This window comes from Macrotis lagotis, chromosome X (assembly GCF_037893015.1).
Source record: "Macrotis lagotis isolate mMagLag1 chromosome X, bilby.v1.9.chrom.fasta, whole genome shotgun sequence".
Taxonomy (NCBI): Eukaryota; Metazoa; Chordata; class Mammalia; order Peramelemorphia; family Peramelidae; genus Macrotis; species Macrotis lagotis.
The window spans coordinates 686,753,734-686,772,264 of NC_133666.1; the positions used below are offsets into that span (position 1 = coordinate 686,753,734).

At 39.1% G+C, this 18,531-nt stretch overlaps 1 protein-coding gene across 1 annotated transcript in view; it reads left to right on the top strand.

Moving 5' to 3' along the window:
* SEZ6L (seizure related 6 homolog like) overlaps window positions 1-18,531 on the top strand; it is a 267,843-nt gene that overhangs the window by 158,308 nt on the left and 91,004 nt on the right. The window contains exons 8-9 of the mRNA XM_074202257.1: window positions 7,517-7,650; window positions 15,656-15,848. Of these exons, the coding sequence (XP_074058358.1) occupies window positions 7,517-7,650; window positions 15,656-15,848 (327 nt within the window). The remainder of the gene's footprint in view (window positions 1-7,516; window positions 7,651-15,655; window positions 15,849-18,531) is intronic.

Genomic DNA, 18,531 nt, shown 5'->3' on the forward strand with positions numbered 1-18,531 from the left:
AGAGTACTTCCAATAGAATGATAGAATTAATGCTCTTATTGAAAGAAATTAGTGAGGAAGGGGTGGCTAGGTGGTGTAGTGGATAAAGCACCGGCCCTGGAGTCAGGAGTACCTGGGTTCAAATCCGGTCTCAGACACTTAATAATGACCTAGCCGTGTGGCCTTGGGCAAGCCACTTAACCCCGTTTGCCTTGCAAAAACCTAAAAAAAATTAGTGAAGAAATAAGTAATGAACAAATACAGGTATCAATTATAAACTTTGTTAATAAATTTCGAGATGAAAAATATAAGAGTTTGGGGGTTGGGAATGGCTGAATGGAAGGGAAGAGTCAATAGAGGGTTTCTATTAGGGCTAAGAGAACCAGTGGTGAAGGAGAGGTAGGAGACACACAGAAAGAAGAGACCAGTACTGATAGAAGTGAAGGCATTCATTAGCCTCCGTGAGACTTCTGCCCAAAGGGAAGCAGAGTGGGCATAATGATACCTGGAAGGCATTACAGAATGGAGGATTGGCAGTAGGTAGCTAGCATCAGATGAGTGCAATCTTCCTTGTGAGATGGGAGGAAAGGCTATGCTGCAAATCGAATGGCTTCCAATCCACTGCCCTTCACACTGAGGCACAGCTGCCTTGAGGATCCCTTATGTTCAGAGAGCTTTTTGCTTTTCAAAGGACCTTCACACACATTATCTCATTTGTTCCTCAAAAGGATTCTCTCTCAAAAGACATTTATATGCCTCACAAATTTACCATTCCTTTCCCCTCACCAAAGAAACATAATTTCCAGAAGACTGAAATTAATTCCAAGCTACTTCTTATCAGTGTACAAAGCTCCAGTCTTCATGGCAACCTGCTTTTGTTTTCCTCCCCTCTTTCCTGAACTGGGCCTCCTTTCCTTCCTCTTCTCCATCTTCTACCCAAATCTTTGCTATTCCAAGCTTTATACTCAAGGTCACAATTCTTCATCCTCCCTCTCTTCCTTTTTTTAAGGATTTTGCAAGGCAAACGGGGTTAAGTGGCTTGCCCAAGGCCACACGGCTAGGTAATTATTAAGTGTCTGAGACCGGATTTGAACCCAGGTACTCCTGACTCCAGGGCCGGTGCTTTATCCACTGGGCCACCTTTTTTCAAACAAGACTCTACAGCTTTGTTGTTAGGGCTTGTCCATTTTTTTTCCCAGACCAACCTAGGTATAATAGAGATATTACTATGCTTGTATCTACAAGACTTGGGCCATCACATATTTATAAAATAATTGCTATGTGGTGGATACTGTTGTAAGTATCAAGGATCCAGAGAAGGGAAAAAAACAGGATTCCTTCTTTGAAGAAGGTCAATCTACTATGGAAGACAATATGCAGACATGAAACATGCAAGGTGTGGACAAATAATGTAAATACAGAATAGATGAAACAAGAGGGATGGAGACAAGTCTAAGTCTATAGATTAGACAGAAGAGGGAAAACCCAGGGAATGTGCAAGAGACAAAGAGTTACTCAGTTTAATGGAATCATGAAGGTGTGGAAGGCTGGGGGGACCAGAAAAGTCTCCGGCATAAAGAAAAATTTGAGCCAAGTCTTGAAGAAAACCAGAAGGTAGAGATGAGGAGAAAGAGCCTTCCAGGTTCAGAGGACAGTCAAGGAAAAAGGTTTTCTATGAGACATAGAACACTGTCTTAGAGGAACAACCAGGAGGTCAGTATTGGGAGATAATATAATGGGAAGTCAAGGGTAAGAAGATTAGAAAGGTAAGAGGAGGCCAGAAAATGAAGTTTTAATCACTAGAGGGGTTTATATTTGATATTGAAAATAACATGGGGGCGGCTAGGTGGCGCAGTGGATAAAGCAACGGCCCTGGAGTCAGGAGTACCTGGGTTCAAATCCGGTCTCAGACACTTAATAATGACCTAGCTGTGTGGCCTTGGGCAAGCCATTTAACCCCATTTGCCTTGCAAAAAAACCAAAAACAAAAAAAAGGCATAGGGGAGAGAGGTAATGAGTTCTATTTTGCACATTGACTTTGAGATGCCTAGGAGATATCCAATTTGAAGCTGGACCTGAGTTCAAATCCCAGCTTTACGAATTATTTCTATGGGATGATGGGTTAGACAGCGCACATCTCAGAGACTCAGTTTCCCTCTCTGTCAAAGATAACTATGACATCTCTCTCTTAAGGTTATTGTGAAGTTCAAATGAGAAAACTAATGGAAGGGGCTTTGTTACTCTTAAGTCCTACAGAAAGAAAGAATATGGGAATGGAAGCTGTTGGAATCATTGCTATTATGGTTTTCAGCCTTCTCATCTTATATTATCACTACCATCATCATCTCATTCTATTTTTCCTGTAGACTTTTGGTTAAAATGGCTCTGGGAAAAGGCACTCTCCTGCTACTATTTTTGATGTGTAATGTTCTCTAGACATTATGGATAGATAAAATTATGACTTTTTGAATGGGGGGAGGGCAGAGAAGGGAAAGGAATGTTCATCTTTAGAAGAAAGTCCCACATTAATGAAATCACAGATCTCTTGGAGTTTTGGAAATTACCTTGGCCCATGGGTTCTCAGAGCATTCAGAATGCCATTCACTCATCACTTATTTCATTGTCTTTTGGTGGCAGATAGGATGAAGATAATGATTCCCATTTTGCAGATGAGGAAACTGAGGCCAAGGGAATTATTTATACAAGAGCATCTAGTATGTTAACATAAACAGAATTGAGATTCTAGCCTTCTAATACAGGGCCGTGGCTATTACAGAACACTGACTGTGGGTGTCTGTACTGCCCCATTCATATTAGGGTGATAGGTATATAAGGAATAGTGAGTCAGGTGGCAGAAGCAGATACCCCTAAGTTACAGAAAATCCTTCTCAGCTCAATACAGCTTCGCTCAATGATGAGCCTATGGGACCAAGAGTTAGGAGAGCTGAGTTTAATCTCTACCACTGGCAAGAGATAGCTTGGAGAAATGTCCTGGGCACCCAATTTAGAATCAGGAAGTCTTGAGTTGAAATCCTGCCCCAGGTAGTCTCTACCTGTGTATCCCTGAACAAAACACTAAATTTTTCTCATCCATATTTTCTTCATCTGTGAAGTAGGCAAAATAATAATATCTATTCCAAGGCTTGCTGTGAAGATCCGTCGAGATATGCTATAGGGTATTTTGCAGATCTTCGAGTGCTATGGAAATGATAGCTATTATTTTATAAAGTTGCTGGGCCTCAGTTTCCCCTTCTGTTAAATGGGATTGGATTATAGGGTCTCTAAGGTTTTTCCCAGCTCCAAAACTCAATGATCTCATTCTAATATTTGATGTTAAAAGTTCTAATGGGCAGCTTTGACACTCTATGCTATAGACTTTAAGGCCCCCTTTCTTCTCTGATATTCTATATTTTAAGGTCCCTCTCAACTCTGACATTCCCTGTTCTGAGGCCCAACTCTGTCGCCCTGTTCTAAAGTCATTTCCAGTTCTTACATGCCCTCTTTGGATACCCCTTCTAACTGATATTTTGGGTTCTAAGATCTCTCTAATTAATATTCCAGGTTCTTTAGAGTCTCTTTGAGTTCAGAAATGCAAATTTGAATTTGAAGCCCTTCCCAGCTCTGACTTTCTGACAGATCCTCATATTAGTCACATCCAAAAATGTACGCCTCATCCTTATTTTCGGTCCACCTCTAAATGAAGTGGTCATCTTCAGGTGTCTGGATTCTTGAGTTGTCACTGGTGAATGGAGATGGCTCTTAAGTCTTTTGAAAAGTTATTTTGTCTTTATAACTTGGATCAATGACTTATTGAGAACCTCTTCTAAGCCAGGCACATTGCTAGCTACTAGTCTCTGCTCTCAAGGGGCTGTCTTCCCTTTAGAAAACAACACGGACATTTGTGATTAGGTGCAAAAAATACGCAAATAAAATACAAAATGACATTAGAGATTTGGGGGTGGAGGTGACACAAAGATCTGATGAGGATTGGAAGACGCCTGCCTTCTAGTTTGTCCTGCTAGGGATCTCAAACGGAACAAATCTGGTCCCCTTTTAGTTGTCATCTCTTTGGGCACTTTATAAATACTTAGGGATTGATTCATGGATGTATAGCATGGGATAGATAAACATCAATGGCTCTTTCAACGAAACCTGCTATGGGAATACATTTAGGAAGGAACTTTAAGAATGCTTAATTTACAAATGAGGAGAATGAGACTCAGAGAAAAATGACTTGCTCAAGATCACCATGTAGTGGAGTTTGATCAAGACCCATTCCTCAGAGAGAGAGAAGTAGAATTATGTAGGCAGGAAAACTGATTAAAAAGTCACAGATTTCTTAGGAAAGATACTGATGAGGTGGACAGTATCCAGAGGAAAACCAGTAGGTTTGCAAAGGTCTCAAAATCATGCCATTTGAGAATGCTTTGAAGAAAATTGGAGTATTTATCCCAGTGAAGAGAAGAGTCAGGGAGAGAATGTAATACATCCAGTTATTAAAAGATTTTCATATATTGTAGAGACACTTTGTGTTGCAGTACAAGTTGGTCTGAATCAGATGCATCAAATTCAAGGTAGGAATCCCCCAGTGCAGCCTGAACCAGTTCAAATAGAGTTAAGAAATATGTAACAAAATAAATAAAAATACAACATAGCATAGTCAATTCAAATTTGTGGTTTTCTAAGTCAATAAATATGTGGTTTTGGTGATCCAATTCTATTTCAGTTTGACACCACTGATGACCCTTTTGTCTCTGAGATTCTATGAATAATTGATGACTTCATAAAGACATCCCCTGACTGTTAAATTCATATAAATAATAATTAATTCTACCAACACTTGAGGTAACGCTTCCTTTTTCTTATTATTGGCATGTTCATAGGTAGCTAAGACTGTTATGTTTATAAAAGGTTTCATCTCTGTTTTCCACCTCAATATAAAATTGCAAAGACCCTAAAACCCTCAGATCACTCATAAGAGTGCTATTTCCATGCTATTTCCTGGGTCATGGTTACATAGGTAGCTTCCTCTCTCAGAACAAGATTGGGACCCCAAAGTGGCAATGAGTCAGAATCATAATTCTCAGTTGGTCAATGAATATTTATTAATCATTATACAAGTGCTATCTATGGGGTGGGGATGGGGGGAGGGAAGCAAGATTGGGGGAAAATTGTAAAACTCAAATAATATCTTTAATAAAAATAAAAAAAGAAAAAAGAAAAGAAAGGACAAAACAAAAAATCATTATACAATTGCATATTATATATGAATATTTATTATTTATTATATAATTATATAAATATATAATACTATATAATGAACTAAATTCTGAAGAAACATAAGAAAGACAAGAGACAATTCTTGCCCTCAGGGAGTTTATAATTTTTTTTTAGTTTAATTTTTTTTTGCAAGGCAATGGAGTTAAGTGGCTTGCCCAAGGCCACACGGCTAGGTAATTATTAAGTGTCTGAGGCCAGATTTAACCCAGGTACTCCTGACTCCAGGGCCGGTGCTTTATCCACTGCACCACCTAGCCACCCCAAGGAGTTTATAATTTAACAGGGGAGATGGCATGCAAGCAACTATGTAGATTCACAGACATGATCAAAAGAAGAAAGGACTAGAAATGATTTCGTGAAGAAGGTATGATTTTGACTAGGTCCTGAAGGGAAACAAGATGGAGAAGAGGAGGAAGGGCATTCTAGTCTTGGCAAATAGTAAGAGAAAAAACCTTGGAGTCTAGAGATGGAGATCGTGGTTGAGGTCCAGTCAGAAGCCGGAGGCACTGCAGCAAAATCCTAGTTCACTTTTTGGTAAATGAGTAGTAAAAATATCCTGAATAAAACCTAAAGTAAGTCTGTAGAAGTAGGGATGCCTATAGTTTTATTCCTTAAAATGAATTCCTTTCTTTCTGGTACCCAGACCTAGATTAATGCGAGGATGGACTGGCTTGGATAGATTTGGAATCCAGTTCTGACTTCAAATCCCAAGTACCTTCTTCCCTACCATGATTATTCTAACTCATCTTGCTGCTGCACTAATAGTCACCTTCCTAGAGGCTCTATCTACTCCACAGGGTCTAACAACCAAGAAGAAATTGCTCATCAAATAGCTTCAGATCATGACAGTTTTAGAGGGTAGAGGTAGTCCTCCCGGGTACTTTCTTTACCATTTTTTTCTGTAGTTTATTGGTGTTCTATGCATCCTTCCTGAAAAATGACCCTCAGAAATACCCATATGACTTCAGTAAATGAGCCAATTTGGAGACCACTTAATTACCTTTCCCAGCATGCTTTGCTCAGGAGCCAAAAGAGAAGGGGACGGTAGGGGCAGAGAAGTGGCCGCAGTTCAGTGATTGGCGATGGAAGCCCTTTACAAATATGCATTTATATTATATTTTGATTCTGCTGGAGACTAGGGGCTTCCAAAATTGTGTTTTTGCTCTTACTCCATTCTTCATTATTTCTAGGTCTAAAACTGAAATTTCACTTGTCATCTTTCACATAACTTGGGACAACAGAGGCTTTGCCTCAGGGTGTAGGTATCCAGAAAAGTAACCTTCCTCTTCACCACAGTCACCATTGTGGGTCCTCACCTCCTGGGCCTCCAGTGACCTTTGGTTTTATCAAGCAACACTGGCACCCAAGCCCTGCCCTCAGGGTCCTATCACTAGGGTGAACCTCACCTAGGCTCACCATACCTCTGCACACCCCCAACATGCTGCTTAGCTGGCTGGTGAGAGGACATTTTTGGGGATAGGGGATCCCTGCTTCTAAAAGGACTTAACCCAGCAGGAAAATAACCTGTTCATTTTCCTCTCACCCAACTTCATCCTAGGAGAATAGTTACAGCTCTGATGTTCTCTCCATTTGAGTATTTTGCAAATGTTTTTTATCGCTACTACTTATGACCCCTTTTGGAGTTTTCTTCAAAGAACAGATACTAAAGGGGGCAGCTAGGTGACATAGCCTGGAGTCAGGAGGACCTGAGTTCAAATCCGACCTCAGACACTTAATAATTACCTAGCTGTGTGACCTTGGACAAGTCACTTAACCCCATTGCCTTACAAACCTGTTTCCCCCCCACCATGTTGCTGCTTCTCAAAACCTGAATGCCTATTAAAGCCCGTATCCTTTTTTTTTTTAGGTTTTTGCAAGGCCATGGTGTTAAGTGACTTGCCCAAGGCCACACAGCTAGGTAATCATTAAGTGTCTGAGGTCGGATTTGAACTCAGGTCCTCCTGACTCCAGGGCAGGCTCCACTGCACCACCTAGCTGCCCTGAGCCTGTATTCTTAAAAAAAAAAGACCTAAAACAGTCTGAGTTCTTTTATTTTTCCTCCTAATCTCATTTCCAGCTCCTTTTTTAGTCTCTGCCTCCTAGCCTCTGACACCCTAGCCACCATAGTCCCTAAGGCTTAAGTCAGAGAGGGTAGAGTGGTCATGGTGGATCATTCCCATCTTTAGAATGGGTTTTGCTGGCCCACGGGCCTGTTAGGCTTGGGGAACATGGTTCTAACCACAATATCTGCCTTCAGCTCTCTGCAGCGTCACCTTCTCTGATCCCGAGGGCTACATAGATTCCAACGACTATGCCCCGCTGCCCCTGCATAGCTTCCTGGAGTGCACCTACAATGTGACTGTCTACACCGGCTATGGGGTGGAGCTCCAGGTAACAAAACACATTTCACTGGATCAAGAATGCTGTGGCCATGTGGGCAAGTCTGAGTGTTGCAATAATGTGTGGATGTATTTATTCTCTAATCAGAACTTGGATTAGCATCTTTTCATCAAATCATAGGGGAATTGGAGAGTTGGATTATACCCCCCCATTATAAAGAAGGAAACCAAAGCCCAAGTAAGTCAAGTGATTTGACCAAGAAGAGACCTCAGAAACCATCTAGCCCAGCCCCTTAATATGACAGATGGGAAAACTGAGGTCCAAGGATATTTAGTGACTTGACCAGGATGCCATTGATTGTGGCAGAGAAAGGACTCAGACCCAATTCCTCTAAGGTCAGAGTCAGCATTATTTCACAAGCATCCAATGAAAAGAAATAAATCTCAGCACCACTGGGAATTTGACAATGAGGAAAGCACCCAAGCAAGATATGTTTTTCTTTTGGGAAGGATTTGTAAATACCTCAGTCAATGAATAAGCATTTAAGAGCCCATTATCGAATTTAGCGACTTTAGGCATTCAAAGATAATAGAGTCCTTGCCCTCAAAAAGTAGCAAGAGTCCCTGTAGAAGCCCACAGAAGACCCACACATATGCTTATCGCTGTTGCCTGGGTTGGAGAAGGGGTGTTAGTGATTCTTGATTTTCTAGGTGTGGGGATTCTGGAATCTAGGTTTCAAGTCAAAAAGAAACATTTCTTGGGAAATGCTAGTTTTGGAAGTCGACTTATGAGAGAGCTACAGGAATTTATAGATGGATGTCTATACATATGTAAGAACACACATGTATGTGAATGTGTTATTGTTCAGTTGTCACGTTGGACTCTGCACAACTCCATTTGAGGTTTTCTTGGCAACAATACTGGAATGGTTTGTCATTTCCTTCTCCACCTCATTTTACAAATGAGAAACTGAGGCAAATAAGATGAAGTGACTTGCTCAGGGTCAAACAGTTCATTGGCTTTTGAGGTTAGATGTAAACTAAGGAAGATGAATTAACCTGACTCCAGACCTGGTCCTCTACCCACTAGACCATCCAACTGCCTATATATCCCATACATATATGTGTAAATGCTTATATAAAAATCACCAAATCTAAACTTATTAGGGTAAACTTGGAAGGGCATTCCAGTTACCACATCATTTCATATTTGGAGTAGAAATACTAGGCAGCTTCTACTGTCCAAATGATTGTCCAAATGTCATGTGCACATTTAAGAATATTCAAATATACCATGTCTTTGTTCATATCTTGGCCCTAACTTGCTGGGTAATCTAAGACAAATCACTTCCCTTTTCTCAGGATGAGGTTCATTCGTCCTCTTGATAAACATTAATTAAGCATTGACCATGTTCAATACAGTAGGTTAAACACCATGTATTAAAAGAAAAAATAAAAGTATTCCTCCTCAAAGAGCTTATAATCTATTAGGGTACATGCATTTCAATATGTAAGCTAGGGCCACAAACCCTGGACTTGTGTGGATATAATCCATCCTTAGGCATTGATTCAGAATAGTGATACCTCTTTCAGGTTGTCATCTTCAACCAGAGGCAAAACTTCTAAATATATTTCTTGTCTCGGTTTCACAAGTCTGGATAACAGAATCCAGGGATTGCAAGCATTCCAGGTGATAAATGTCTATTAGATGGATGACCTTCTTTATTGCAATCCATTAGGCAGAAATCCCATAAGAAGATGCAGAAAACAAATAAAGCATTTCCAGTAGCATCCAATCCATTCTTAAGAAAGGAGTTGAGGTTCCCAATGAGGCACCTGTACATTATGGTGAAAGCCTGTCTTACAGGGTCTAACTTACAGGACCCCACCAATATTAATATGTGACCATATGTCTTATCTTTCCATTGGAAGACATGCATTTGGCACTTCCCTACAAACAAACTTTTTCTCCCCATACCTACACTTTCAAAATCATTCACATTAAAATCATAGCATCAGGTGGTAAGGAAGTATTTATTAAATGCCTAGTATTAATATGCCAGACACTATGCTAATAAACACTGGGAATTCAAAAATTAGATCCTGTTCTCAAGGAGTTTCCAATCTCTGGGGGAGACAACAGGCAAACAACTATGTCCAAACAAGCTATAGACACAATAAATTAAATATAATCAACAAAAGGAAGTTGCTAGCATTAAGGGGTTCAGAAAAATTTTTGTGGAAAACACGGGATTTTGACTGAGATTTATCAGAGGATCCAGATGAAGAAGGAAAGTGTTCTAAGCATAGGGGAAGTCATCAGTGAAAATTCTCAGAGTCGAAAATTCAATATCTTGGTCTTCTATCACTCCAGGATGAGACTTTAATCCACTTTGCCCATTTGAGTGATTCTCATCAACTCTCTTTGAGAATTTTCTAGGAACTCCCCTTTTCTCTCTCTCTAGGGCCAGATATCCAAATTCTCAATCTCAGTGTTGTCATAAGTTGTCATAAGTCAACTTTCAAAACTGACATTTCTCCTTTTGACTTAAAGCTTAGATTCCCGAATCATACTGTCTAGAAAAATCAAGATCCACCACTATCCTTAGCCCAGGAAACACTGATAAGCATGTGTGTGACTTCTATAGGCTTCTGCAGGAACACTTGCTATTCCTCCACTACTTCAGATGCCATCATCTATTGGGCTGGGAAAATCTATTTTCAGATATGACCATCACTCAGATATCCAAGAGCTAACTTAGGCAACTATCATGTTTCCATCCCAAGGCATTCATGAACCATTCTGGGGAAGGACCTTGTACTTGTGTTGGCTTTGCTACCATCTCCCAAAAATCCAGGTTGATTCTTCTGTTCTTTATTAGAAACAAGAAATATTACAAACAAGAAATACTCAAAAAGTATAGAAAATGGCATGTCACATCTCTTTAGAAAGCCTTAGCAAAGGCTTGGTTTCCACTGTCAAAGATCTGTCTTCCCAAGAATCTTAGTCAACCAAAGACCCTACTAAGCAGTTCCATTCACTGAAATCCAGTCTTTAAGAAATGGCAAGAGGCAGCTTTGAATCAACCAAATCATATTGTATCAGCCTTAAAAAAACCTAATTAAAAGAGATAATTAGGGAAACTACATTTTGCTAAAAGATATCATAGACAATGAAGAAACAAAAAAATTGTAAAGCACATTGCTCTGACAAAGTCTTCATTTCTCAAATATTTATGGAACTGAGTCAAATTTAGAAAAAAATAAGAGACATTTCCTAATTGATAAATGGTCCAGGACCAAACAGATTTCAGAAGGGAAAATCAAAACTATTCAAAGTCATAAGAAAAAAATGATCTAAATCACTATTGATTAGTGACAGGTAAATTAAACAACTCTGAGGTACCACCTCACACATATCAGAAATAACAAATGATAGAGAGGGTGTGGGAAAACAGTTGAATTAATGAGCCTTTCTGGAGAACAATCTGGACCTATACTCAAATATTTTGGTATATATAGGCCATTTTCCTTTTCCTCTGAACTTTTTAGCTTACAAAACTAGTATGATATTGCTGAATCAAAGAAAAAGAAAAGGACGTATAAATACAAAAATAGTTATAGCCTCTCCTTTTGTGGTGGCAGATTGTCAAAGGAGGGTTTGATCATTGTGCATAACAACAGCAATGTTGTAATGATGATCAACTATGGAAGACCTGGCTACCATTATCATTAAAATGATCTAAGATACTAAGACAATTCCAAAGGACTCATGATGAAAAAAAAATGCTATACTCCTCCAGAGAGAGAAATGGTAAACTCAGTAAAAATGAAAACATAATTTTCTCACTTATTTTTTTTGTTTTTTTGCAATATGGCTTATATGGAAATATGCTCTGCATGATCTCACATGGATAATTGGTAACATATTGTTTACCTTCTCAGTATGTGAGAGAGTCATGAGAGGGACAATGAGAATTTGGTATTCAAAATTTTAAGAAAGAAAATAATGTTAAACATAGATGGATAGAAAGACAGACAGATAAGAAAAGGAAACCAAGATATAATTAGAAGATGAAATCTCTATATGTCATATGGAAGGGTTTATATATTCTCCTAGATGCACCAGGGAGCTACTGAGGATTCTTAGATGGAGAAGTTAGATCTACAGTTTTAGTTTGGCAGCTATTTGGGAGATGGATTGGAGAAAAAGAATACTAGAAGCAGGTAATCTCCAATTAGGAGATCTCCAAGTCAGAGATGCCTCAGATCTGAATTAAGGGTGTTTGAGTAGCAGAAGGGGGAACAGATTCAAGACTCGTTAAAAAGGCAAAACTGACAAGAGTTTGCAACAAACTTGGATATGAGAAGACGAGGAAGTCATGAGTCTGGGTGAATGGAAGGATGATCTTCACCGAAATAGGATTAGGGATCCATGAAGAGAAAGAAGACAAAGGGTATCATTTTGGACAAACTGAATTTAAGAAGTGTATAAAATTTCAAGGGGAAACTGTCCCCAGGAAGTTATTAATACAGGACTAGATCTGAACTGACCATATAGATTGGAAACTCATCTGCCCAGAGATGATGCTTGAGTCCACCAATGAGATCACTAAGCAGGAGAAAAGAGGAAGGGTTCCAGGATGGAGCCTTGGAAGATGACTTTTGTTAGAGAACATGACTGATGTCATACACTGAAGGAGACTAAGGAGGATAGATCAGATCAACAGGAGGCACCTCATTTCTAAAATTAAGGAATAGGAGTACTTATCTCAGATCCCTTCTAGCCTAGTGATTCGATTCGATTCTAATCTATTTTATTCTATGATGTTACATAAGGATTATTCATGGAACTAGAGACTTTTGATCAGAGACTTAGGTCTCCTTAGGTGAGATATAATAATTAGAAAAAAGGCATATGCCTTACTCATAAAATGAGAATATTGGATTAGAATTAAGTCACTAGATAAGATCTGCGTTCTTTTCACTTATTCTACTCAACGCCAAAAGGACTTACTAGGGACAATGGGTGACAGGAGTGATCACATTCATACAGAGAGGACCTTAACAATTAGATCCTGGCAAAGATGAAAAAACTTGCCTTGAGATAGTGAGTGCCCCAGTATTTAAGGACTTCCATTAAAGCTAAATGACTTTACTTACAAGAATTGTTTAGATAGGATCCATGTAATGCTCTATTTTCTATGGACTATGACATCTATAATCCCTTTGCAGCTCTGAAACTTTACATTTCTCTTGACTTTATTCCTTAAAATACACCAGTATTCCAAAGCTATAAATTTAGTCACTGTGACTTGATGAAATTCCTCTGTTCTATAAATAACTTTATGAATTATTGTGTTCTCTCTCTTTTTCTTGCTGTCTCTAATTCTCTCCTCTGTCTCTCTGTCTTTCTCTGTATCTCCGCCTCTGTATCTCTCTGTCTCTATCTCTTTCTCACTTCTCTTCCTATCTGACTATCTCTCTGTCTTTCTCCTGTCTCCCTACCTCTGTTTCTCTCTCTTTCGGTCTCAATCTGGCTGTCTGGCTCTTTTCCTATGTCTTTGTCTATCACTCTTTCTATTTGGCTCTGCCTCTCTCTGTGACTCTCTCCTTTCTCTCTGTCTCTCTCCTCTCTGTATCTCTGTCTTTTTCTGTCTGGCTCGCTATCTCTTTCCCTCTATCTGTCTTCTGTCTTTGTCTTTCTGTTTCTCTATCTCTATGTGTGTGTCTCTCTCTCTGTGTCTCTTCTTCTCTTTTTCTCTCTCTCTTATGTCTCTGTCTCTCTGCCTGTCTCTGTCTCTCTCATCTCTCTGTCCCTCTTTTCTCTGTGCCTGTCACTCTGTTTTCTCTCTCTCTCTCTCTCTCTCTCTCTCTCTCTCTCTCTCTCTCTCTCTCTCTCTCTCTCTCTTCATAAAATCACCCCTCCAAGAAAAAATACCTTGCTTGGTGACAAGCCTTCTTCTAGTTAGGATGGGTTTTGCATGCCAGACCTATGATTCCTCTGGCCTGTCCTCAGGCCCTATCACAGATTTTTCTTCACTGCCATAGCTTTAGGTTGACTTCTATTCCACCATGGAGGAGACATAACTTAATGGGACTCCATAGAATCCTGTAGCTAGAGAAGAAGGAATATTACAAGCTGTCAAGTCCAAGCCTCTCATTTTACAGATGAGGAAAATGAAAATTCACAAACTAAGTTCTATTTTAAATTAGATTTAGAGGAGTTTGTTATTTAATGAAACCATAGGATGACTCTTTTTTTTAAAAGGAAGATGCCTTTTCTTAATATAAATCTTCTGCACTCTGAATAAACCTTTTCTGCCATTTTTGATCTATTTCTAATTTTTGTATACTTTGAATTAGTGCCTCCTGAAACATTTGGGAACCGTGAAACATGATTTATCCACAGATTTCAGCCAAGAAGGCTCAGACTGAGGAAAGAGTCATCTAGATTCAGTCTTTACATCTCACCTCCGTCATGGCTAATCAGCCTGCAGATTGTAGAAGTCCAAATGTCATTAGACTTCTGTTTCCAATGTAGATGGCATACACCTAGGGGGATAGGGACATGTATTCCATTCAGAAGCCCCATCATCCGAGGGTGACTCTGAGTTGTGACTTTAAGGAGAAAAATTCTTCAGGCTTTGTGTCTTTGTTTGACCTCTGTATCAAAATAGAGAGATAAGAGAGAAAGGGGAAAGGAGACAAAGATAGACATAAAGATAGAGAGATTATTTAAAAGACCAAAAGAGAAACAAATAATAGAAAAGAAAAACAAAAATATATTAAAGAGACAGAGAGGGGTGAAGAGAGGCAGAAGGGAAAAGTGAAGAGAAGAGAGTAAGAGAAACAGAGAAAGATAAAAATCTCTGTCTATATGGGAAATAGAAAGGTAGGGAAATAGAAAGGAAGAGCTGTGAGTGTGGGAAGAGAATAAAATCAAAGGACAGACACAAGCCTCAGAATCATGAGAACATAGATTTGGAGATGGAAGAGACCTAAAAGATAATCCAGGATTATGATTTCTCCTTTTTTTTTTTATAGATGAGAAAACTGAGATCCAGAGAGATTTACACAGGCATAATAGATGTAATGATCCTGTTTGTCAAAAAATAAGGAGTAAAATAACCAGGTGGCACATTGAATATCAGATCTGGAGTCAGGAAGACTTCTCTTCCTGAGTTTAAATCTGACCTCAAACACTTAATAGCTTTGTGACTCTGGGCAAATCACTTAACCTGTTTGCTTCAGTTTCCTCATCTGTAAAATGAGCTGGAGAATCAAATGGCAAACCATTCTGGTATCTTTGCCAAGAAAACCCCAAATGGAGTCAGAAAGAGTCAGAAAGAAATGAAATTTAACAACAACAAAAGAGGCAACAGTACAAAGGGGCATTAGATTGAGAATTAAAGCATGTGGGTTCAAATCTTGATACTGCTACTCTCTGTGGGACTTCAGGAAAGTTCCTCACCATCTCAGGCTTCTAATTCACCATTTCAGGTTTATAATTCCTCCTCAGTAAAACACAAATTTGGACTGAAAAGCTTATGATATCTCTTTTGATTCTAAATCTTATGTTCTTATGGAGTAACCTATAAGAGATTTTTAACTTGATGGTTTGTATAGTTGAAGGGTGTTGGTTCCAGTCTCAGAGGACCTATGCTTGAACTATTATCTTCATTATCTTTAGATCCTTGGGCAATTGGCTTGACTTCTCTGTGCCTTAATTTTCTCATTTCTAAAACTGACAGATTAAACACTGACCCCAATGTTCCTCCAGCTCTTTGACCTTATGATTGCCGCACTATACCACTTGTGAGTTCTGATACATAATAGACAATAAATGTCTTTTCTTTGATTAATTAATATCAATTAATCTGGACTAGGCTCCTAGACAGGTTGGAATGAGTTGACTGCCTACTAATTTCTATGAGGCAGCCACCCCACCATGTTTCTACAGAAAGAGGACTAATAAAAGCAAGACTGATCCGTGTTTTGCTCATCCAAACCTTACCCCTTCCTGTCTTTCCTGTCCTTCTTCCTTTCTTCCCCAGGTGAAGAGTGTGAATCTGTCTGAAGGAGAGCTGCTCTCCATCCGAGGAGTAGATGGCCCCAACCTGATCGTCTTAGCCAACCAGACTCTCTTGGTCGAGGGACAGGTGATCCGAAGTCCAACAAATACCATTTCTGTCTACTTCCGAACATTCCAAGATGATGGGATTGGAACCTTCCAACTTCACTACCAGGGTAGGGGGTAGAAAAAGGCCGACAGTGTCTTGTGTTATTTTGGGTTTTGTCTCAGATGAGGATTCCTCGAAAGTCTCCTTTATTATCGTCTTTTTTTGTTTTTCTTTTCTCTCTTTCATCTTTTTTCCTTTTATTCCCTTTAACTTCTCTTCCTCATTCTCTTTTCTTTCCTCCTCATAGTTTTTCTGCTTTTCTTATACTCCTCCCTTATTTTGACATCTTTTCATTTTTCTTCATTCTTGTCTTCCTCTTTCTATCTTATTTTTCCTGTCTTCTCTTTTCATTTTCTCATTTCCTTTTGTTTTTCTTTTTTCCTTTCATTTTTTGCTCATTCATTTTTCTTGTTTTTCTTTTTTCTTTGTTTTATCTCATCCTTCCTTGACCTTCATCCAGCCGCACACATCTCTGGGAAGTAGACATTCTATGCTCTTCATATTGTCTAGCTTTATCTGAGAGTAAAACATCTGGATAAATATGTAAAAGATGTCCCCAACATCTGAATATCTAGAATCATCTAGTTTAAAAGCATGAATGCCAAAAAATAAATGGCTGATTGTTTCATACATATTTCAATCTCATATAGACAAGAGACATTGTCTTGGTTTTGTTGTTGTTTGTGTGGTGAGGGTTCCTTTCATTTTTTTAAGGTTTATTTTGCAAGGCAATGGGGTTGTGACTTGCCCAAGGTCACACAGCTAGGTCATTATTAAGTGTCTGAGGTCACATTTGAACTCAGGTACTCCTGACTCCAGGGCCGGTGCTCTATCCACTGTGCCGCCTAGTCGCCTCGTTTGATTTTTTGGTTTTTTGCAAACAGTACTGTACGGTGGACGTGAGGTAGGTCTGATTAGGACAAAGACTGCTATCTATTACTCTCACTTGTCTTATTAAGGTTTCTGTCTTTCCTCCCCCAAATGTACGCCTGAGCAAATTTTCACTCTATCAAAATCTATACCATAGCTCAGGCTGCTTATCCCAGACTGAAGAAAATGATGCATGTCTGGTGCTTTGCACACCTTGAAGTGAATGTAAAGTATCATCATTATCTTTGCTATTATTATCATTGCTATTCCATAAAGAACACATTTTTTCACCATGTGACCTTCCCCAAGAAAACTATAAAAATGTAAGGAATAACAGCATCATTATTATTACTAAAAAACAGAACATGTCTAATCACTTCTTCACATAATAACCCTTCAAACAGGTGACAATAGGCATAAAGTCCCATCCCAAGATCTCCATCTTCCTGTCACATCCCATTCTCCTGTACAGGGAATATCATCAGTTTCTCTTTTTATAAGAGACTCTTCAACTGATCAACAACCTTCCTAAAACAAGGCACTTGGAAAGAGATAAAATTCTCCTGATGAAGGAAAGAACAGAGAGATACTTAGGTCCTTAATCTTATACCCCAGGAATGACATTTTGCTGTTCCTAGATAGCACAGTAGAACTAGAAGGACCCAAAAAGAACATCTGGACCAACTCACTTATTTAATACATAATTTGCAGCCCAGAACTTATAAACCTGGTTTATTGTAATCGAGTTTAATTTCTTGGGACATCACACAATTATATTAATTGATCCATGTGTCTACCCAGGCTTTCTCCTGGAAATATTATTCTGTGGTTTACTGGGCCTCCATAACAAAGGGAAGTGTGTTTGCAACTACTCCTGCTAACAGAACATTAAATATATAAAATCACCATTTTTTTAGCCCAGCCAGGAATAGGAATTTGACCTTCCAAGGTGACCACTTTGAAGTGGTAAGAACTAACTTTGAGGCATATGTCTTGATCTTGTTAAACAATCTATCTCACTCCTCTGTGATACATGGCTTTTTCTTTTCTCAGAGTTAAGAAGTCAATTCAGAAAGACATATTTCTTCCACTAATATAGTCCTAAGGAATTTTTAGTGTTAGAAAAATGCTGAAAGATAGTGCAGCATAGTAGATAGAATTAAACTTGGGATTGGCTTCAAAGTCCACCCCTAACCCTTACTAGGTATTTGACTCCAGTTGTTCTTCCTTCAAAAAAGACCAAGGGATGGCTAGGCGGCACAGTGGATAGAGCACCGGCCCTGGAGTCAGGAGTACCTGAGTTCAAATCCGGTCTCAGACACTTAATAATGACCTAGCTGTGTGGCCTTGGGCAAGTCACTTAACCCTATTGCCTTACAAAAAAAAAAGACCAAAATATCAGCACTATATTAGAGTAAGGTACAGTATATCTGGCTGTGACTGATCAGTCCAATAGGAACCCAGAAAGTTCAAATAATCCTTATGAATATTTGGAGTGGAGATGTCTCTAAATTTGGGCAACTCACTTTTTTTTGAACTACATTAATTCTACTTTGCTCATAGACCACAGCGCCTTCTCTGATTTGGTATGTCATTCACTTAATCACTGAATCTGAAGTAACTCTAGGTAAGCATTTTTTTTAGGTTTTTGCAAGGCAATGGGGTTAAGTGGCTTGTCCAAGGCCACACAGCTAAGTCGTTATTAAGTGTCTGAGGTCGGATTTGAACCCAGGTTTTCTTGACTCCTGGGCCGGTGCACCACCTAACCACACCTAGGCAGGCATTCTTAACCTATTTGGTATCTTTAAACTTCTTAGCAAGGTGATGAAGCCAATAGTTCTAGTCTCAAATTAATTCCTTTAAATACATAAAATAAAATA